General features: G+C 32.6%; 2 protein-coding genes and 1 pseudogene across 2 annotated transcripts in view; 1 reads left to right on the top strand and 2 right to left on the bottom strand.

Moving 5' to 3' along the window:
* LOC102596122 (linoleate 13S-lipoxygenase 2-1, chloroplastic-like) overlaps nucleotides 1-4895 on the top strand; it is a 13401-nt gene extending 8506 nt beyond the window's left edge. Inside the window, 6 exon segments of the mRNA NM_001287914.1 lie at nucleotides 205-290; nucleotides 669-779; nucleotides 1620-1924; nucleotides 2576-2842; nucleotides 3418-3758; nucleotides 4399-4895. Of these exon segments, the coding sequence (NP_001274843.1) occupies nucleotides 205-290; nucleotides 669-779; nucleotides 1620-1924; nucleotides 2576-2842; nucleotides 3418-3758; nucleotides 4399-4817 (1529 nt within the window). The 3' untranslated portion in view covers nucleotides 4818-4895.
* LOC102605880 (receptor-like protein 12) lies at nucleotides 4824-7799 on the bottom strand (annotated as a pseudogene).
* Nucleotides 7800-10446: 2647 nt separating this feature from the next.
* Nucleotides 10447-21579, bottom strand: LOC102596456 (linoleate 13S-lipoxygenase 2-1, chloroplastic-like). The gene is made up of 10 exons (XM_006354150.2): nucleotides 21145-21579; nucleotides 18183-18451; nucleotides 16647-16884; nucleotides 15527-15844; nucleotides 15201-15286; nucleotides 14897-15007; nucleotides 13836-14137; nucleotides 12949-13215; nucleotides 11742-12082; nucleotides 10447-10953 (listed from the first exon to the last, which is right to left on the bottom strand). Exons 1-10 carry the CDS (start codon nucleotides 21497-21499, stop codon nucleotides 10535-10537), a joined length of 2706 nt encoding a protein of 901 aa, XP_006354212.1. The 5' UTR covers nucleotides 21500-21579; the 3' UTR covers nucleotides 10447-10534.
* Nucleotides 21580-21831: the final 252 nt, after the last annotated feature.

Raw genomic sequence — 21831 nt, forward strand, 5'->3', positions numbered from 1 at the left:
GGAGGGGGGGGGGGGGATCAGGAATCTAAATATTACATATAAAATTAGAAATCTACACTTTGATTGGATTCTTCAAAAGTTGTCATTCCTGTCTTTCAAAAATGCACCACATATTTCAATAATTAGACACGAGTGTGACGATATTTTTGAAAATTGCTTGTACGATTTAATATTTTTTTTATTTTTTAAAAATATTTATGGCAGGGGACAAATTTTCTTGGTTTAGAGATGTGGAATTTGCTCGACAAACCTTAGCTGGTTTGAATCCATATAGTATCCGATTGGTTACGGTATGTTATTACGATAAAAACTTATTTGTATAAGATGTTAATATCAACTCATATAGTATAGGTCACTATATGTTATTGCCATAATTTTGATTTTTTTTTTCTCTTTATATCATCTTAAACTTAATAGGTATTTATTTTGAGTTCACTTTATGTTGCTCTATATATAGATTTAATAAAAGGAATATTAGTATTGGGAACATAAATATTTTTGTGATATGATTTCAAATACCAATGCTTAACTATTATATATACACTTTATCATAAATATCAGGAAAAAAAAAAAGAATTAGCCATAAACCTTATTACTAATTATCCATCGTCAAATTGCCTTGAAATTAACTGAATTTTTATCCATCGCTAATTTGTTGCTAAATACAGGAATGGCCATTGAGGAGCAAGCTAGACCCTAAAGTGTATGGACCTCCTGAATCAGAAATCACAAAAGAGCTAATTGAGAAAGAAATTGGAAACTATATGACTGTTGAACAGGTATATATATATAAACACATTATTTTTATTTATTTATTTTCAATTACGAAAAAAAATAATATTTTTTGCTTTATTTGTAGACAAGCGATATCTAGTCTGGCCAATAGTTTGATCTTTTCTATTTGCACGAATGGCCTTTCTTAAGGTTACTTTTTAAACTATCAAGTCCCCAATAGCTCAATGGGCTAATAAATTTGTCTTTCACAAGAAAAGAGTCACCCAACTACTTTTAAAGGCGAAATTTAGTTTGTTGAACTAAGTGAGAGACATGATGTAACCAGAAAGGTCATACGTTACAAATAATCCACATACTAGATTGCACTAGTTATATTTTATAATATAGGGTGATTTGCAAAAATGACCTCCATAGGGGTGATTTTGAACTTTTGGCCCCAACTTATTAGATGTTTTAAAAAACAACCATTGTTTCCTATTGGATATAAATTTGTTTTACCTATGAACCACGAGTTCGAGTCATTGCAATATAGTGAATCTTCTCAATTTACCACAAGTTCTACCTCATATAGATAAACATTGCATGAATTAGCTTAATTATTCACAAGTCATTACAACTGAAACTCCTACCCCAACAAGATTTATATAGTGTTTGTAACTTCTTTAAATGGTCATAACTCTTTATTCCTCATAGAAAAAACTAAATTTGCGTACACATTATAATTAGAATTTATTCTTGATGGACAACATATGTCATTTTTATTAAGATCGTCTTAAGGTGGTCACCAAAAATTCAAGATCACCCCTTAATATCATTTTTCCACAATTTCTTGGATTATGTATATAAAGTCTTGATTTTAATTCTTGAGTTATATATCTATATAGGCAGTTCAACAAAAGAAGTTGTTCATTCTCGATTACCATGATTTGTTGTTGCCATATGTGAACAAAGTGAATGAACTCAAAGGGTCAATGTTATATGGATCAAGAACTATATTCTTCTTGACACCTCAAGGCACATTGAAACCTTTGGCAATTGAGCTAACTAGGCCACCAGTAGATGATAAGCCTCAATGGAAGGAAGTTTATTCCCCAAATGATTGGAATGCCACTGGGGCTTGGCTATGGAAATTGGCTAAAGCTCATGTTCTTTCTCATGACTCTGGCTATCATCAACTAGTTAGCCACTGGTAAGTTATCACGTCACCTAAAAGATATTTACAGATAAGTCTTCTTAATATATTAGATTTATTATAAGACAAGTTATCTGTTATAACAAGTAAAAGTGATTTGTTAATCATGTATAAATTCCATATTACATATTGACGGCGCATATAACTTGAACTTTTTGCTAACTGACTCACTATAACAAAAACAACTTTTAACGGTAATAAATATACACATTAACAAAAGTGATAAAACTTTTACCGACATTAGTTAATTGTCATTGGATCCAGTGTTTCTATAGACTTTAGGGGTATTGACAAACCACTAGCTAAAAATATGTTTTTGGCAGCAATTAAGCTTTTACTGCTAAAGATAATTTTTAATGTAATGACTCTTCACATTAGTACTCTATCCCGATGTCAGCGTAAAGATTTTTTTTGCACTATCAAGTCGCCTAAAAGATATTATTTATAGATAAGTCTTCCTAAGGCATGACATATATAATCTTGAAAATAAGATAGAGTACATGTTACAACAAGGAAAGGTTGACTTGATGGTGTACAAATTTCTTACACTGACTGACGCACGATGCATATAACTTAAACTCTTCTCTTAGTAATTTTGATGTTGAAAATTTTATGACTAATTTTTTTTTTTGTACCAAAATTTTGCAGGCTAAGAACTCATTGTTGTACAGAGCCATACATTATTGCATCAAATAGGCAACTAAGTGCAATGCATCCAATATATAGATTGTTGCATCCTCATTTCAGATACACAATGGAGATAAATGCCTTAGCTAGAGAAGCACTTATTAATGCTAATGGTGTTATTGAGAGTTCATTTTTCCCAGGCAAGTATGCAATTGAATTGAGTTCTATTGCTTATGGTGCTGAATGGAGATTTGACCAAGAGGCACTCCCACAAAACCTTATTAGTAGGTAATAATTCACTAATCTTTTATTATTCTAATTTGATTCGGTGTTTGGTATCTGTTTTGGGACCCTACTAATCTAATTCATGTAAAAAGATGCCACTTTGGAGTAAAACGCCCCCAATTAAATGTGACTCGGTTAAAAAAAGGGGTAGATCTCGAGACATGTGGGGCTCATTTTAGGGTTAGAAAATCCTATATTGGAGGTAAAATGCTCCCAACCAAAGGTGCTTCCATTTGCAAAGGTCGACCTTGAGACCTCTAATTGTTAAGTTTATTTTTTATTGGGCAATAGTTCTGAAAAGACAAATAACTAATCTTTTCTTTCATCTCGGGAGAAATACGATTGTGATGAGCTATAATGTATTCACAAGTAAGTTCTTTACCCTTTAGACAACCTTGATTTTGTAAATCAAGATTTATTGGTTTGTACATTGGTATTACACAAACAGGAGATTCAACATCTACTATATATACACATAAAAAATAACTTTGACCTTATATATAGTATAATTTTTCGACGAAAAGGACTCAGACGATCCCCTACTTCTACTAACATGTTATTTTGTGCAAAATTTACAGGGGATTGGCAGTGGAAGATCCAAATGAACCACATGGATTGAAACTAGCAATAGAAGATTACCCTTTTGCTAATGATGGTTTAGTACTTTGGGACATACTTAAACAATGGGTAACAAATTATGTAAACCATTATTATCCACAAACAAATCTTATTGAATCTGATAAAGAACTCCAAGCTTGGTGGTCAGAGATTAAAAATGTTGGACATGGTGACAAGAAAGATGAGCCATGGTGGCCAGAGTTAAAAACCCCAAATGACTTAATTGGTATTATCACAACAATAGTTTGGGTAACTTCTGGCCATCATGCAGCTGTTAACTTTGGCCAATACAGCTATGCAGGTACACACACCTTACCTTTTTTTTTTTTTTTTTGCTTTGCATCATTTTTCAATTTGGCCAAAATAACATATGCAGTATGATCTCACAAGTGGAGTCTGAAGTTCGATGAAAAATAACATGGTTTAGCTAGGTCAAAATTTTAGTTTATGTATATATATACTATATGTTGACTCCCCTTATTTTTAGGCACAATACATAAATATGTCCTTTAACTTGACTTCAGCTGGTATCTTGTATATGTTTGAATTCCAACTTTGAGTGTGCATAAGTAGACACTTAAACTTGTATAAAATTGAACAAATGGACACATTCGTCCTACGTAACATCCTACATAACAATTTTGTGTCCTATGTGGCGTCTTACATGTATTATGCTACATAGAACGTGTGTGTCTACTTGTACACATCCAAAATTGGAGGGCATAGATGCTAGTTGAAGTCAATATGTATTATGCCCTTTTTCTATATTGTGACAACTGACACTCCTTAGTAAAACTTCTGGCTCTGTCACTGTCTAGAGAGGGTGGGGCGTATTATACAGACCTTATCCCTACCTTGTTTGTGTGAACTAGGTAGATAGGTTGTTTTCGATAGCCGCGCGCTCGGCCCTCATCATATTAACTATTCTATTGCATATGTAGGCTACTTTCCAAATAGGCCAACAGTTGCTAGGTCAAAAATGCCAACTGAGGATCCAACAGCTGAAGAATGGGAGTGGTTCATGAATAAACCTGAGGAGGCACTACTAAGATGCTTCCCTTCACAAATTCAAGCAACAAAAGTAATGGCAATTTTGGATGTCTTATCAAACCATTCACCAGATGAAGAATATATTGGTGAAAAGATTGAGCCTTATTGGGCTGAGGACCCTGTAATTAACGCTGCGTTTGAGGTGTTTTCGGGGAAATTGAAAGAGCTTGAAGGGATTATTGATGCTAGAAATAATGATAGTAAGTTGAGTAATAGAAATGGAGCTGGAGTTATGCCTTATGAATTGTTGAAACCATATTCTGAACCTGGAGTTACTGGAAAAGGTGTACCTTATAGTATTTCCATTTGATTTTTGTGTGTGTGTGTGTGTTAAAGATATGAATTTTGTAATAAAGTTTCATGTGTAATAAAAATGATGCAATCTATCATATATGCTAGCTCATTTTGCTTTTGCAAATGCCCGTTGATACAAATTAGTCGCGTTTGATGATAACGTGAACCCAAGTACATTGAACCCGCGAAAACTGCAGCTTCTATGATCTAAAGAATGCCTTCTATTAAGAAATAGGAATGCGGAGAGAGCAGAGGCGAGTAGATCAAAGTTGAGAAAAAAAGGTATATCTTTGATTCTTTTCACATATAAACGAAATTCGACAAGTATGATTTTCGACTAACAAGGAGTGGTGACTTTTTTGGATGTTGGTTTGGCATTATATCTTGTGAGGTACATGGTAAAGAATGAGGAGTTGAGTGTCTTCATGACGACTGCATTGTTTGCGTTTTATGGAAAGATGGGTTGTTTGATATATGCTTCAAAGATATTTAGTGGAGCTGATTACTGTTAATAAGTCATAGCTTGACAGATACGTTTTTATTTATCTTATTTTGGGCTTTGAACATTATTGCAGCTCTTTATGCAAGTTATTGTTTGGGGCTGAGGCGTAGTTTGTTGTTGTATTACAGTGATGCTCAGGTCAACTTGTATTCTATTCGATTAATTCAACCAGTACCGTCTACTTTCCACCAATAGAGATATCGGGTAACTCTTGTCATCCGAGATTTAGATGGGAAGAGTTGAAGGCTCTTTCTCCAATGATTCGAGACTGATAAATTTTGCAATGATGCTGGTATATGACCTTCCAAGACATTATGAGATCAGTTCAGCGCACGAAGTCCGATGAGATCTCCAATAATGCTTGGAATGTGACCTTCAAATCTATTCCCTGAGAGATCGATAATTATTTGTGTAGTCAAAACTCTAGGAAGTTCATGGTCCAGTCCCTTTGTTGTCACTATCAAAGAATTTGTGTAAACAGAAGAAAATGAATCTGCTACATACCCTCGGGTTCCACTGTTCTCACCAATTGTTTTCATGGCTTTAAAATTCTGAAAAAGGCTTACTGGTAAATCTCCACTAAATCCATTGGATGAGAGATGTATGACTCGAATTTGAGCAAACAAGTTGCCAGTCCTTAAAGGGCCATAGAACTTATTTGATCTCATTTTTAAGATCCGCAAATGAGGTAGGTCTCCCAACCATTTTGGAAACGTGTCATTCAACTCATTGTTACTTAAATCTAGAAATTCCAATTTTTCACAATTGATCAATGATGGTGGAAGTTTCCCCTGTAGCTTATTGCCATTCAATTTAATGACGTTGAATCGGCTTTCAATACTAAAAGTTGTATTAATTGTCCCACTAAGACTATTGTTGCTTAAATCCAAAACCCGAACTGTACTCATCTCACCCAAACATTGTGGGATTGTTCCCTCCAAATTATTACTTCTCAAATCTAGTAGTAATAATGTTTTCAGATTGCAGATAGCGAAGAAATATGTCCACTGATATTATTGCGTGAAAGGAGAAGAACATATAGGCTCTGCTGGTTTAGGAGTGACTTTGGAATAGGACCTTCCAGCTTATTTTGGTTTAAATCAACTTGAGACAATGTGTTGGACTTGAACTCCTGAATCTTTCCACTGAAAGTGTTATCACTCAAGTACATCAAAGATAGTGAAGGAAGGGATAATATCCAGGAAGGTATAGTCCCATTCAAGTGGTTTTGCAGTCCACTTACGTTGGATGGAATTGGACCAGTTAGGGAATTGGGTGAAAAATCTAGCCATTCAAGTTGGGTCCAACTTCTGTTAAAGGATAACAAGTCAAGTCGGCCATCAAAGTTGTTATTTCCAAGTGATAACTCCTTGAGCTTTTCAAATATCGAGAAATGGGAAATTGGTCCTTCAAGATGGTTATCATCAAGGAACAAACTCTCTCTTTGGGTTAGATTCCATAGAGATTTAGGAATAGGCCCTGATAGATTAGAATAACCCATGTTCAACTCATGAAGTGAAGTTAGATGTCTAAACGATTCAGGTATCCTAACGGTAATATTCACACTATAGAGATTTAACTTCATGAGTGATGCACTGTTATTCCATTTGGTTGTGGGAAACCTAACACTGAGCTGGGGATTTCCATATAAATCAAGGAATTCTAAATCGGAAAGGTGGAAAACTCTTTCGGGCAATACCCCACATAAGTTTGTGTATGGAAGCCGTAGATTTGTTAAATAAGAAGAGAAATTCAGAGGAATGGTGGAAGAGATGTTCACAGAGTTACGGTTGAGCTCTCTTAATTGGGTCAAGTTCTTAAGGAGCAGTTCAAAATTGCGAGGCCCAAGACTAAGCTCATATTGATAACTGATACAAAGAACGTATAATTTAGAAAGGTGAGAGATTTCAGCTGGGATTAGACCTGCAAAACTTGAACTCGACAAATCAAGATGCATCACGCCAGAGAACTCACCAAATTTTGGTGAAATGAGCGATCCAGTGAAATCATTATAAGACAAATCAAGCCTTTTGAGATTGGAGAGTTGAAAGAGGCTACTATTGGAATGGAACTTGCCTTGAAGTTGGATGCAACGGAGATCTAGCTCAATCACTTGTCCTGTCATCTCGTCACAATGAACTCCATCCCATGAGCAGCAATCTGTGCTCGTGTTCCATGAAAGAGTTCTTGGATATGACTGAATCTCATGCTCTGTACGTATGTTGTAACAATAATCAGATGCATTAGGATTAACGATAAACATGTGCTTGAATTGTAGAAGAGAAAGAGCTTGATCTTTGGGGCACAAATGAGATAAGGATGAGGAGAAAGCAAGTTGATAGAGAAAGGTATATAGCATAAAAAATACAAGTTTTACATAACCCATCTCTGCACTAAAAATGATTAATTGGTAGAGAAGAAATCAAGAAATTATTTGCTCTGTGTGTCTACTCAATAATTTTGATGAGGTATCTATAGCACAAATTAAGCAAAGAAAAATTTTCCACGAGAATTGACTGGAAATCTACTCCGAATTAGTTACCTAGTCATTTTGCTAATGCATTCAGGTTAGACTGGAAATCTACTCCGAATACAGCGCCTTACATAGTGCGCCACCTCGAGCTAATTTTCCGCGAGAATTGACCTGCCGATGGAAGACAGTGCAGGAGTCCAGACATGGCTTGTCCTACATATATTCAACGGAAAATATTCTTAGTTAATAGTTTGGTTTAAAAACTCTCGTGCTATCAATAGTTTGGTCCAAAAATATCCATACAACTTATAGTATGGTCCAATAATACCCCTATTGTTACTTAAAAGATAAAAAATAACGTAACTATCCAAATACGTCACACCATATGCAAAGACGATGTAATTTAAATTTTTCTTAGTTGGGGAAAAAACCTTTAAACTTGAAAATTCAAAAAGTTTGATTAATCAGAAAAGGCTGCCATCATAGTAAGCCTAATATTTGGTGTATAGACTTTGAGAAAAGACATTTCAAGTCAAAAATTCCAAAAAGAAATTGATTGGTTAGAATAATCGTGTTGGTTGGTGCATAGATCTTGATTTCCAATTTAATGATGACATATATCGTCCGATTGTATACCCTTAAGGCAAACAAGAATGCAACAGTTGCTGGTAAATTAAAGTTCAATTTTAGTGATGACATATATCGTCCGATTGAATGATCTAAAGATTCAAGTTTGTGTCCGATTTATGTTTATCAGTCGAATTTATTTCTACATGCCATAGACAAATGAAAGCAAACTCTGATTTGAGTCTCAAAGGAAGAAAAGTTGTATACATCACTATAATTTGAAGCGAAAAAAGAAAGAAGCTGCAATTTGATGTACAAAGCATCCCATTTTAGTAGGGTCAGGAAAAGGGTTCATCCCTCTTAACAACTTACTCTAATGCATGCACTGATAATTATCACATTACGAACCAATCGTGACTTATAGATCACACACAAATAACTTTACTATTACGTCAAGGCTAGTTCCCGTTCATGATAAATATGGAATTTTAAAAAATAAGATGACTTTTGAATTTTGTGGTTCTAAATTAAAGATATGTAGGATATATTAGATCACTGAACCACACATTAAAGTGCAAATTATAGCCTTTTCCTCCAAATATGATGACGATCGTTAATCCATTGCTATTTCATTCGTAGTTAACAAAAATCCGTCGCTAAATAGAATTAACAATGAATTTTGTTGTTTAACTACACGTTACACTTTAGGCGAATCTTACATCAGAAAGTTAGGGATCTTGTAAGAATAAGTAGTTCAAAATCAACTGTTGAGACCGAGGCTCAAAGCAAACAATACCTTAACAGTTGGACCAGTATTATTACAACAATTGTCTTGCCTTATTATATATACTTCTTTCAATTGTATCTTATTACAAAATTCACAATTATTAATTTTAAAAAATCAAAGAGAAATGCTATAAGGGACACAAGAATTGACCTGCTGATGGAAGACAGTGCAGGAGTCCAGACATGGCATGTCCTTCATATATTCAATGGAAAATGTTCTTAGTAAATAGTTTGGTCTAAAAATGCCTGTGTCGTCAATAGTTTGGTCCAAAAATGTCCATACAACTAATAGTTTAATTTGGTTAAAAAATGCCCCTATTGTTAGGGTAAATAATAACCATCCAAATATGTCACACCATATGCATGTGACGACTATGTAATCTAACATTAGTCAAGTAAGAATTTAAAATTTTCTTAGTTGTTGTATAGACTGGGGCAAAAACTTTTCAAGTTGAAAATTCAAAAAGTTTGATTAATCAGAAAAGCAGCCATCATAGTAAGCGTAATAGTTGGCATATAGACTTTGAGAAAAGACATTTCAAGTCAAAATTCCAAAACAAAATTGATTGGTTAGGATAATCGTGTTGGTTGGTGATAGATCTTGACTTCCAAGTCAGCAATCCAACTTTACTGTTACGTCAAGGTTACGTTAGTTCCCGTTCTTATAATCAGGCAACATGCTACACCAATAACGGATTTGACCACACATTGAATTAATCCTCTATATAGTGCCATTGCTCTGTTCATATTTTAGGTTCAGTCAAATCAACTGCATAAATAAAAAATACAATTATAAACAACATTAAGTTAATAATTATATAGTAGTCTTTTTTTTAATTTGTTTATCTTTGTTTGACTTGATATGAAATTTTAAAAAATAAAGATGACTTTTGAATTTTGTGATTCTAAATTAAAGATATGTAGAATATATTAGCTACGAATTTCGTCGTTAATCCATCTCTATTTCACTCGTAGTTAACAAAAATCTGTCACTAAATAGAATTAACGATGAATTTTATTGTTTAACTATACAAAATTTATCCATCAACGAAATCATCCTATTTTATTTTAGTAGTGATGGTTAGAACAAATATTGTTACAAAGGGCATTTACAAAACAAGAAGAACACATTCAAGATGCCCATGACGGAGGGATCATAGCCCCTGAAAAAGAGGAACACATTACACATTACACTTTAGGCGAATCTTACATCGAAATGGGAGAAGAAAGTTAGGGATCTTGTAAGAATGAGTAGTTCAGAATCAACTGTTGAGACCAAGGCTCAAAGCAAACAATACCTTAACAGTTGGACCAGTATCATCACAACAATTGTCTTGCATTATTATATATACTTCTTTCAATTATACATCTTATTACAAAATTCACAAATATTAATTTTAAAAAATCAAATGGAAATGCTATAAGGTACACCTTTTCCAGTAATTCCAGGTTCAGAAAATGGTTTCAATAATTCATAAGGCATAACTCCAGCTCCATTTCTATTCTTCAAATTACAATCAGCATTTCTAGCATCAATTATCCCTTCAAGCTCCTTCAATTTCCCCGAAAATACTTCGAACGCCGCATTAATTACGGGTTCATCTTTCCAAAAAGGTTCAATATTTGTACCAACATACTCTTCATCTGGAGAATGATTTGATAAAACATCCAAAACTGCTATTACTGTTGTTGCTTGAAGTTGTGATGGGAAGCATTTTAATAATGCCTCCTCAGGTTTGTTCAAAAAATCCTCCCATTCTTCATCTGTTGGATCCTCAGTTGGCATTTTTGACCTAGCAATTGTTGGCCTATTTGGAAAGTAGCCTACATATTCAATAGTGCAAGTACAATCAATCATCTATCAGAAACAATCTCTCTACTCTCGTAACAATATCGTAAGATCTGCATACATTCTACCCTCTCAGACCTCACTTGTGGGATTATACTGAATATTTTAAATAATTTTACTTATATATATACACTAAAGAGTACGTAGCCTAGTGTACGAAGCATCCTGCATTAATTCACACATGATTCAGGGAATGACACACCCTTAGTTGAGTATAATATATGCAACATACTCTAAAAAACTCGTAACAATTTTACTGTTGTTCCAAGACCTATCCTTCATTTAACTTATATGCACGGACAACTTATTTTGCTCGGGCTTTCCAAAAATGTTGATACATCCATGTCTGATTCTCCAAAAATTTACTATTTTTGAAATATCTGACACACACTTGTCGATATTTTTAAAGAGTTTGAACAACATAGATCTATCGTTCATTTAACTTATATGCACGGACAACTTATATTACTCGAACTCTCCAAAAATGTTGCCAGATTCTCCAAAATTTCACTATTTTTGAAATAGCTGACACACACTCGCTGATATTTTTAAAGAGTCCGAACAACATAGATCTATCCTTCATTTAACTTATATGCACAGACAACTTGTGTTACTCGAACTCTCCAAAAATGTTGCTATGTCTAATTCTCTAAAGATTCACTATTTTTGAAAAATCCGACACACACTAGTCGATGTTTTTAAAGAGTCTGAACAACATATCAGACAATATGGAAAACAAATGCAAAAAGGCTAAGGAGAGTACCTGCATAGCTGTATTGGCCAAAGTTTACAGCTGCATGGTGGCCAGAAGCTACCCAAATTATTGTTGTGACAATACCTATTAAGTCATTTGGGGTTTTTAACTCTGGCCACCATGGCTCATCTTTCTTGTCACCATGTCCAACATTTTTAATCTCTGACCACCAAGCTTGGAGTTCTTTATCAGATTCAATGAGATTTGTTTGTGGATAATAATGATTGACATAATTTGTTACCCATTGTTTAAGTATGTCCCAAAGTACTAAACCATCACTAGCAAAAGGGTAATCTTCTATTGTTAGTCTCAATCCATATGGTGCATTTGGATCTTCCTCTGCCAATCCCCTGTATATTTTGCACAAAATAACATATCAATACGGAAGCAGGAGGACAAGGTCCGAGTTCTTTTCGTTGAAAAGTTACACTGTATATGTAGTAGATGTTGAATATTCCCCTGGTGTATCGTACCAATGTTCATAACAACATGTCTTGATTCAGATATGTGTGTTGGTATGGATGTGTGATAGTAGGTTAGTTACCATTTTTACTAAGTAACCAATTCAGGTTAATTGTGGAGATTTACTTGTAAATATCTCATAACTAAATAATTAGCGAACATCAAAGGTTGTGTTGAGGTGGTAAGTACCCTCTATATTTAACCAAAGATCTCTAGTTTGACCCATGTTGAGTCTCATTTGGTTGGCAGTGCTTAGCCTCCAAAATGGGACTTCCTCTATGAACTCAGACTAGTTGGATCCATAGAGGGTACCAGATGGAAAATAAAAATAAAAAAAATAGAAGATTAATGACCACCAAAGATCACAGTGGGGTAAGTACCCCTCCATCCTTAACAAAACGTTTCGAGTTCATTCCCTATGAATAGCATCACATTGTTTGAAGTGTTTCACCCCAAAATGAGATTTTCCTATGAAGATTCAAATTAATCAAACCCTAAAGCAAGTAAGTTCGGACATCAGATGAAAAACCAAAAAAAAAAAAAAAGAGAAGATGAGTGACCACCAAAGTTTGTGGTAGACTAGTAAGAAAATATATGTTTATTTTTAACCACCTGTGAATTGAGTCACCTTTGGTTGGGTGCGCTTTACTCCTAAAGTAGAACTTTCTTGCGTGAATTCAGATTAGTTGGATATCAAAATAGATACTGGACACCAAATCAGAAACAGAAAAATAAAAGATTAGTAAATTATTACCTACTAATAAGATCCTGAGGGAGTGCTTCTCTATCAAACCTCCATTCAAGATCATAGGCAACAGAACTCAACTCCATTGAATACTTGCCAGGGGAAAATGAACTCTCAATAACCCCATTGGCATTAATAAGTGCTTCTCTAGCTGTACCATTTATCTCCATTGTATATCTAAAATGAGGAAACAATAATCTATATATTGGATGCATTGCACTTAGTTGCCTATTAGATGCTATAATGTATGGCTCTGTACAACAATGAGTTCTTAGCCTGCAAAATTTTGAAGAAAAACAATTAGCCATAAGTTTTTAGGTGATCCGATAGTATAAAAAAAAGGGATAATAATAAATATATAGTCAAACTTGGACTCAGCTGGCAAGTAAGCACTCCAACTTTGAGTATGCACATCTAGACACCTCAACTCGTTTCTACTGAATACTCCAATTTATAAATGATCATCTAGACACCTCAAATTGTCTCCACTGTCTCAGTTGAACACTCAAACTTATAAAATGATCATCTAGACACCTTCCAAATTAATGTGTCACGTCAGTGTCGAGTGTTCACGAGACAGAGTGGGAACAAATTGGGAGTGTTTAGTTGTCAGTTGAGACCATTGAGGTGTTTAGAGACATGTACTCTCAAAGTTGGAGTACTTACTTGATAGCTGAGGCCAAGTTTAAATGTCTTTTTATGTGTTATGCTTATAAGAAAATTCTTATACGACGTAAGTAGCGACTTTGTTGCTCAAACTCTTCAATAATGTTGACAAGTGCGTACCGAATCCTCCAAAAGTAATGCATTTTTTGGAGCATCAGACACAGACACTACAACATTATTTTAGAAGAGTCCGAGCAACATAGCACAGTGCATGTATCATCATCACTTACCAATGACTAACTAGTTGGTGATAGCCAGAGTCATGAGCGAGAACATGAGCTTTAGCAATCCTCCATAACCAAGCACCAGTGGCATACCAAGTTGGGCAATAAACTTGCTTCCATTGAGGCTTATCATCTACTGGTGGCCTAGTTAGCTCAATTGCCAAAGGTCTTAAAGTGCCATTAGGTGTCAAGAAGAACAAAGTTCTTGATCCATAAAGTACTGTCCCTTTGAGTTCATTCACTTTGTTCACATATGGCAATAGCAAATCATGATAATCTAGGATGAACAACTTCTTTTGTTGAACTGCCTGCATCGATTATGTATAAACAAATATCATAAGAGGCGATCTTGAATTTTTGAACCCCCTTAACAAAAAATGACATTTGTTGTTCATCTGGAATAAGTTCTAGATGTAATGTGTGCATAAGTTAATTTTGTTTATAATGCAAGAGTTTGAGACAATTCAAGAAGTTAAAGAGAGTGAAGATAGTGTAGTGTGTTGCCTATTGGGTGGGAGATTCAGTTGTATTGACTTGTGAACAATTGAGCAACACGTATAACATTTGTCTCATAGTTAAAACTAATTATTGAAATGTGTTGAAATCTTGTCTCTTAGTTAAAAACAATTTATGTCTGATGGGTAACAAAGGATATTTTTTATGCGAGATCAAAAGTTCATGACCACTCCTTATGAAAGTCATTCTTGCACATCGCTTTGTATAATCATGTAAATTGCACAAGCTAGTCAGTTTATTATTTGTGCGGTATGACCTTTCTTGCGACTAGTATTTTAAATCTTGCCTCCCAATTAGTTCAACAAATTAACTAAATTTCGCCTTTAAAAGTTGTTGGATGAATCTTTTCCTTTTTAAAGACAAATTTAGCTCATTGAGCTATTGGGGGACATGATTTAAAGAGTGACCTCAAGAAGGGTCATTTGTGCAAATAAAAAATACCAAACTATTGGCCTGACCAAATATCGTCTGTCCACAAACAAACCAAAAAATATATATATTTTTCTCGTAGTTGAAAATAAATAAATAAAAATGTTGTGTTTTATATATACCTCTTCAACAGTCATAAATCCTCCAATTTCTAATTCAATTAGCTCTTTTGTGATTGCTGATTCAGGAGGTCCATACACTTCAGGGTCTAGCTTGCTCTTCAATGGCCATTCCTGTATTTAGCAACGGATTAAGGACAGATAAAATTATGTTGGACGAAGCAATAAACTATATTCTAGCTCAAAATGTTTCAACCATTATTAAAATGAAAATTAAGGCAATAACATACGGTAACCAATTAGCGTATACTATATGGATTGATGTAAACAACCGATGTAGATAAATCTTTTTATCGGAATTACATACCGTAACCAATCGTATACTATATGGATTCAAACCAGCTAAGGTTTGACGAGCAAATTCCACATCTCTAAACCATGCAAATTTGTCCCCTGCCATAAATATAAATAAAATATTTAGTTTTACAAAAAAAAATTAAAAAAAATTAAACATACAAACAATATTTCGCATTTTTGGTGGATCCGAACAACATTGTAAGTTTCAAATCTACATAAGTTACAATTCTCAACAATGTTATCACCACATTCCTATAGGTACATATATGATATGTATCTGTCGATATTTAGTAAAGAGTCTGAGCAACATATGCTTTATAGGTTTTAAGTACTTACTTTCAAGAAATTCAGGAGTTGCAAAAAGCAAGACATCTTTTCTAGTTTCAGAAATAGCCCTAATGAGCCTTCGTATAATCGAAAAAAGGCTATTTGTTTGAAGTGCCGGAAGTTCTACTTCGACGTTGTAAAGTGAGTCGATGGCCGGAAAATGGGGAAATCCAAGCTCGGGATCGGTGATGATTGATTGCAACCCTGGCACAACGGCGTGTAGGACCGCGTAAATGGTGTTGCCTGAGAATGATAAGTTCTTCACTTCTGAAAATGCTTCATCTCTTGGTACATAGGTAAAGTCACTCTTTGATTCGGATAATGGATCTGCATGCTCGAAAAAGAGTCAGACTACAAGGATCTATCGCACTCATTCAAAAGATATTTACTATTTTGTATATATAATAAAGTGGAATGTGTATTGTGTAATCTTGAAAATATGGTCCAAGTTATCAGTTATGTAATCATGTCAAAAACTATAATCGATAGTAAGAGTGTGTAACTGGGTCTCGCCAGGCATAGATAGGATATGTTTGTATTATCCAACAATTCCCCTCCCAACATCTGTCACATGCAACATGTCATTCATGGGAATTGAACCCATAACCTTGATTATGATATTACTTATTAGAATCTCAATCGCTTACCATTATACCAAAAAAAAACATAATTGATAGCCAGGGCACAACTTTTATTTCGTAATTAATTTCATCAAGCAAATGTCATGTTCGAGTTCGATCATAACTCCGACCTAGACCATATCCGGCTTGTTGCCTTCATGATCAACTACATAATAAATAATCTAATTATGTACATAAATTTTTTATGTTGTCAGTGTATATTAAACAATAAAAAAGTATTTTAGGTTTATGAACTACTCCCTCTGTCCTAATTTATATGACTCACTTTCTTTTGCAATCAGTCCCAAAAAGAATGACACATTTCTATATCAACTAATAATTTAACTGTAAAATGTCTATTTTACCCTTAATGAAATGATTTATAGACACAAAAACATTCATCACTTATTTTAGACCACAAATTTTAAAAGTATTTCTTTCTTTCTTAAACTCCGTATCAAATCAAACTAACTCATATAAAATGAAACGAGGAGAGAGTCTATATTTACCTTTTTCACTTCTTGGTCTACCAGTTCTACACCTTCTAGGATAAGGTAACTCTTTTCCACCAAGTACTGGTCTTTTACCATCAACATCACCATCAGGATTACCAATATCATTATAAACATCATAGTCATAAATTCTCTCAAATATTTTTCTTTCTCCAAATCCATCACCTCTTAATGTCACAAGTTCTGTCTCTCTCAACTTCTTTAGTCCACTTGGAGTTTGAGATGGTAAATATGACTGCCATAAGAAAAAAAAAGAATTAGAGTATACATCGTTGATCATATAATTAAGTAAATAAATAAATATGATTCTACAAATAGGATTTAGAAAGGGCAAAATATATGTAGATCTAATTTTCTTTACCTTAATGGAATATATAAATTATTTTCAATAGATCATCAACTCAAAAGAAAGAAAAACAAAACATATTTACAATTTATTTTTTTATCCTCCCTAGGAGCTCCCACCCTTTTTGCTCCTTTGGTGACTCAAACTCGCAATCTTTGGGTTGGAAGTGAGGGGTGCTTACTTCCAAATTTAAACAGATTGCACGAGTCATGTATTTGTGAGCTGATTTTATTACCCTACGACCACTAATTATCATAAAGAATTTTCCTGCACATGTTTTTTTCTCTTTTTTTTTTTTTTTAATAATTGTGGTGTTCAATATAATTTATATATCTCTTACTCGTATGTGTCCCATCACTCATGTGTAAGTGTCAATATCTCCTTTATTTTCCTAAATTCTAACGTTAGACTAATAATAATGGACTTAATAATATAAGGTGCACAATAATAGCATCATCCTATGTTTTGTACTACAATAATAAATAATTGAAATTGGACCACAACCCCACTTTTTTGTGACATTTTTTTGTCTTTAAAAGTGCAACATGAAATATAAAACAAAAGTACTACTTTGCTTCTTTGTATTTTCAGAAATTAATGGCCGTATATGTGGTCCAATATTTCGATAATTTATTACTCGTCTTAAATAATCTGTCATGATTTATTTTTTTAAATATTCATTAAAAATTTAATTAGAAAGTCTCTTTTTTTTTTTTGTAAAATAACTTATCTTTTATTGGTATTTATGAATAATTATAATATATATCAGTCATAGTTTTTGTGTTTGTAGTTTTCAAAAATAATAACTACTAAGGATAGTAGGGATGAACTTCTAAAATGACTGATAATTTCAAATAATTATTTTTAAAAATTACGATAAATAATTTAAGACAAATAAATATATAATAACTCGTTATTCTAACCGTTAATTTGCGACAACCAGTTACTTTTATATTTTGGACGAAGAAATCCTATATATAATAAGTTGGTTTTTTTTAATCTTCAATTATGAGTAAAAAGATACAATGTCAATATATATAATTCAAATTTCTTCAATGATAACATCTTTTCGTTCATTATGAAAATCAACTTGTTATTTTGAACGAAGAAACAATGTCTAAAATAAATCAAATTTTCCGAATTATCAAAGAATATAAATAAATAGAGGAGAGGGAATTTACGCAAACCTTATTGGTGAAGAAAATTCTTTTATCAGGATTATCATATTTGGAATGAACCCAAGAGTTGCATGTAATTTCAACTTTGCCATGGACAAAACCGTCAATTACTATATTCTTCACATACATTTGCTTGCGGTGTTGATTTTCTATTAAAATTGCACCAACGTCCCCAAAGTCTTCAGGAAATACAAATTCAACCTCATATTCTCTGTTACCATCCACATCTCGTCCACGACGTGCAAATCCCTCAATTATTGGCTTCTCAATTCCAGTCTCTTTAAATAAATAAGGAATTAAAATAATTAATATAATATTCAAAGAATGGGAAATTAAAAAAAAATTGGTAAACATTAGAGGGAGAAGCTACAATTCAATATTTTAACTTGACATTAGCTGATATTTATGTGCCCTCTAACTTTGGGTGTGCATAAGTAGACACTTAAACTTGTATAAAGTTGAACAAGTCGGCATGCACGTCCTATGTGGCATAATCAAGTAGGATGCTCCGTAGGGTGCGAATTGCCACATAGAACGTCAAGTAGGACACGAGTGTCTACTTGTCCAACTCTATATGGTGTCGTTTGATTGGGAGCAAGTTATCTCATCATGTATATGAGATAACTTATCCCATCATGTATATGAGATAACTTATCCCATCACTAAGGTATAAATGATGGGATAAATAATCTCAGGACTGTCTAATATATCCAACCAAACACATGACAAAACAATCCTGCATTTTATCCCTGGGACTATCATTTATACCTTATAAGTTTAAGTAGCTTCTTGTGGATACCCAAAGTTGGAAGGTATAGATGTCAGATAGGACCAAGTTAAAAGACACACTAATATATTATGCTTTTGAATTTTATGAATTTCTATAAAAACTTTAAATTAATATGCTAAAAGATAAATTTACATTTTTTTTATATTTACAGATATCTAGTGATTTTTTGAATATAAATACATGATCAGGACAAAATTATTAAATTCACATTAATTCAATGCTTCAAGGCCATATCTTACTCTAACTAAAGGTACTTTTAACTTCTAAAAATTTGGACAATTACAGTCTATATATTATAAATAACTTTTAGTAATATTTTTTTTCTTTTTCTTTAGGATAGTCTTAAGCAAACAAACTACTCGCTCCCATTTACGTTTGCTTATCCATTATACTAATAATAATTTCTTTTTTCACATTTAGTATATCGAAAGAAAAACACTTTTTTTCATCATGAATAAATTAATATGAACGGATGAAGTATAAATTAATAACCTGTTTAGCCTATTAAATTAAGCGCGCCAAAATTTTCAAAATAATAATAATAATAATAATATAAGTCCTTAATTTACCTATAAACCCTAGCATAGTCTGACCTCTTTATATATAAAATATTTTATTATAACAATTAAGTTTTTATGTCATAGATTTTTTATATTATGTTATACTATATTTTTTTATAATAGCATATTACTATAACAGTAAAAAATATCTGAACAACCGATGTTATTCTAGAGAACTAGTTTACTTCTAAGTGAATGCGATAGAAGAAAATTTGCAAATGAAATGACATCCACACGTAGTCTTATCAAAGGTACTTATTTGAAGTAGACATGAGGATAATTGTTTTTTTTTTTCATTACAAAAGTATGTTATTTTTTTGTTTGCAAATAGTTTAATTTTGAATAAATGTTACACAAGTATAGTATAATTAATGTTTCGCAAGTTCAAAAAATATTTTCCTTCTATCTTTCTTAAATGTTATGTTCGATTAAAAAAGTTCACATACTATAAAATTATAGTAATATTATTTGTTTTCTGTTCGAACAACTCTTTGTGATAAAAATAAATTGTTTTTTGGATATATTAGTAAATTTCAAATAAATAACATATTTTTATATTGCAAAATATCTAACTTTAAATTCACTACTATAAAAAAAAATAGCGACTGACAATTTCTCCTTCATCAACTTCGAAACTAGCTAGCTCTTCAGGGAAGGAAGGGAGCAAATGAAACTACTTGTTTTTTTAAAAAAAAAAAAATATGATAACAATAATTTTTTTGTTATTTCTAAACTGTCAAATCTCTTTAACATTATGTTTTTTTTTAGTATAGAGTCAAAGAAGATTCAAAAATACTAAATATATTCTTGAAAATATCTCTGAATAAATTCTTGATCTCGCCACTAATTAAATATACTTTTCCTCCTATGTTGCACTCGCTTTTGCTCCCTTCTTCCCTTCAAAAGGGAGGAATGGAGCAAATAAAGTAGCGGTTCCAATTGGAGGCGAATGGAACTTATTTCACCAAAATCAATAAAAATTGCTATAATTTTAAAGAATATTAAAGTTTTGAATGCAAAATATCACAAGTACAATAAATTACGGGAACTTTAAAAGTTGAAATCATCAAGTGTATATATAAACTTAGGTTTCAACTCTGACTCATTGGCACATCCACATAGAGTTAAGGATCATGATCAGTTTAACATCCTTCACCAAAATATTATAACAAGTATATTACCCATATATATAAGTCAGAGATTAATTACTTTATATATTTTTTACTTAATTTATATGGCATCGCTAAACATCTAAACTTTTATCTTGAATTCGTACATATAGAAGCTATAAGTTTCTTTGAATAAAAAATTATCTATTTTAAACACGCTACGGTAAAAAATATTATAAATTTATAATAACGTAAAATATCTAAAAGATACATAAGAAAATTACAATCAAATAAAAACCCGACTGACTCTCGAAACTCCAACTATGTCACATACATTGAGATTAGAATGAAAGAAGTATATATTAAACTTTGAACATTCTTGATGAAATTTCTCATTTCACCAGCACTGCCCTGAATACTCCGACCAGCACACATAAAAACTTAAATAAAGAGAGAACACACTTTCATTTACGAAAGAAATATAAATTTATGAGTGAATCATGAATACTTACTAGGATCAAGCTCAGCAGCAACAATAGACAATAAAAGTGATCTCCCAAATAAATCACCAATATCATCAAGTCCTCTTGTAAAACTAAAATTAGTTCCTCCAACTGTTCTTTGAACAATCACCAATGCTTTACCACTTGTTGATTTTTCAATATTAGAACTTTGCACATATGTAGAATTTTCAGTAGAACTTACCACAACCTTGGTGATAAAATTCTTCTTTTTTTTATTAACTCTAAGATTTTTATTATTTAAAATATTTATGGGAAAAGAGGCTAAGAATAATGGTTTAGTATTCCAATATGGAATTAGGGTTTTTGTGGATTGTGATGATTGTTGAATTTGAGGTTTCAACATTTTTTTTTTTTAAAAATGTTTTGTTTGACATATGGTTTGGTTTGTATTATGATTCTCTATGGAGTTCTCTTTATATAGATGGAGTTTTGCTTAGGGAACTTTTGTTTTTGTGTTGTTGTTGTGGCGGAATAGATTGAATTTTGATTAGTCAAATTTATAACTTCGGTTAAAAATATTCGAAGTTGGTCTTGACAGATTATACCATATACTTTAGATCGATATATATATGTACTTACAAAAATATCTTAAGTAAAACACAAATTTTTAACTTCAGTCCAATACGTCTGAAGTGATTGAGTCATAACCCAATCGGTTAAAACAAAAATTAAGAA

This window comes from Solanum tuberosum, unplaced genomic scaffold (genome assembly GCF_000226075.1).
Source record: "Solanum tuberosum cultivar DM 1-3 516 R44 unplaced genomic scaffold, SolTub_3.0 scf00172, whole genome shotgun sequence".
Classification (NCBI taxonomy): Eukaryota; Viridiplantae; Streptophyta; class Magnoliopsida; order Solanales; family Solanaceae; genus Solanum; species Solanum tuberosum.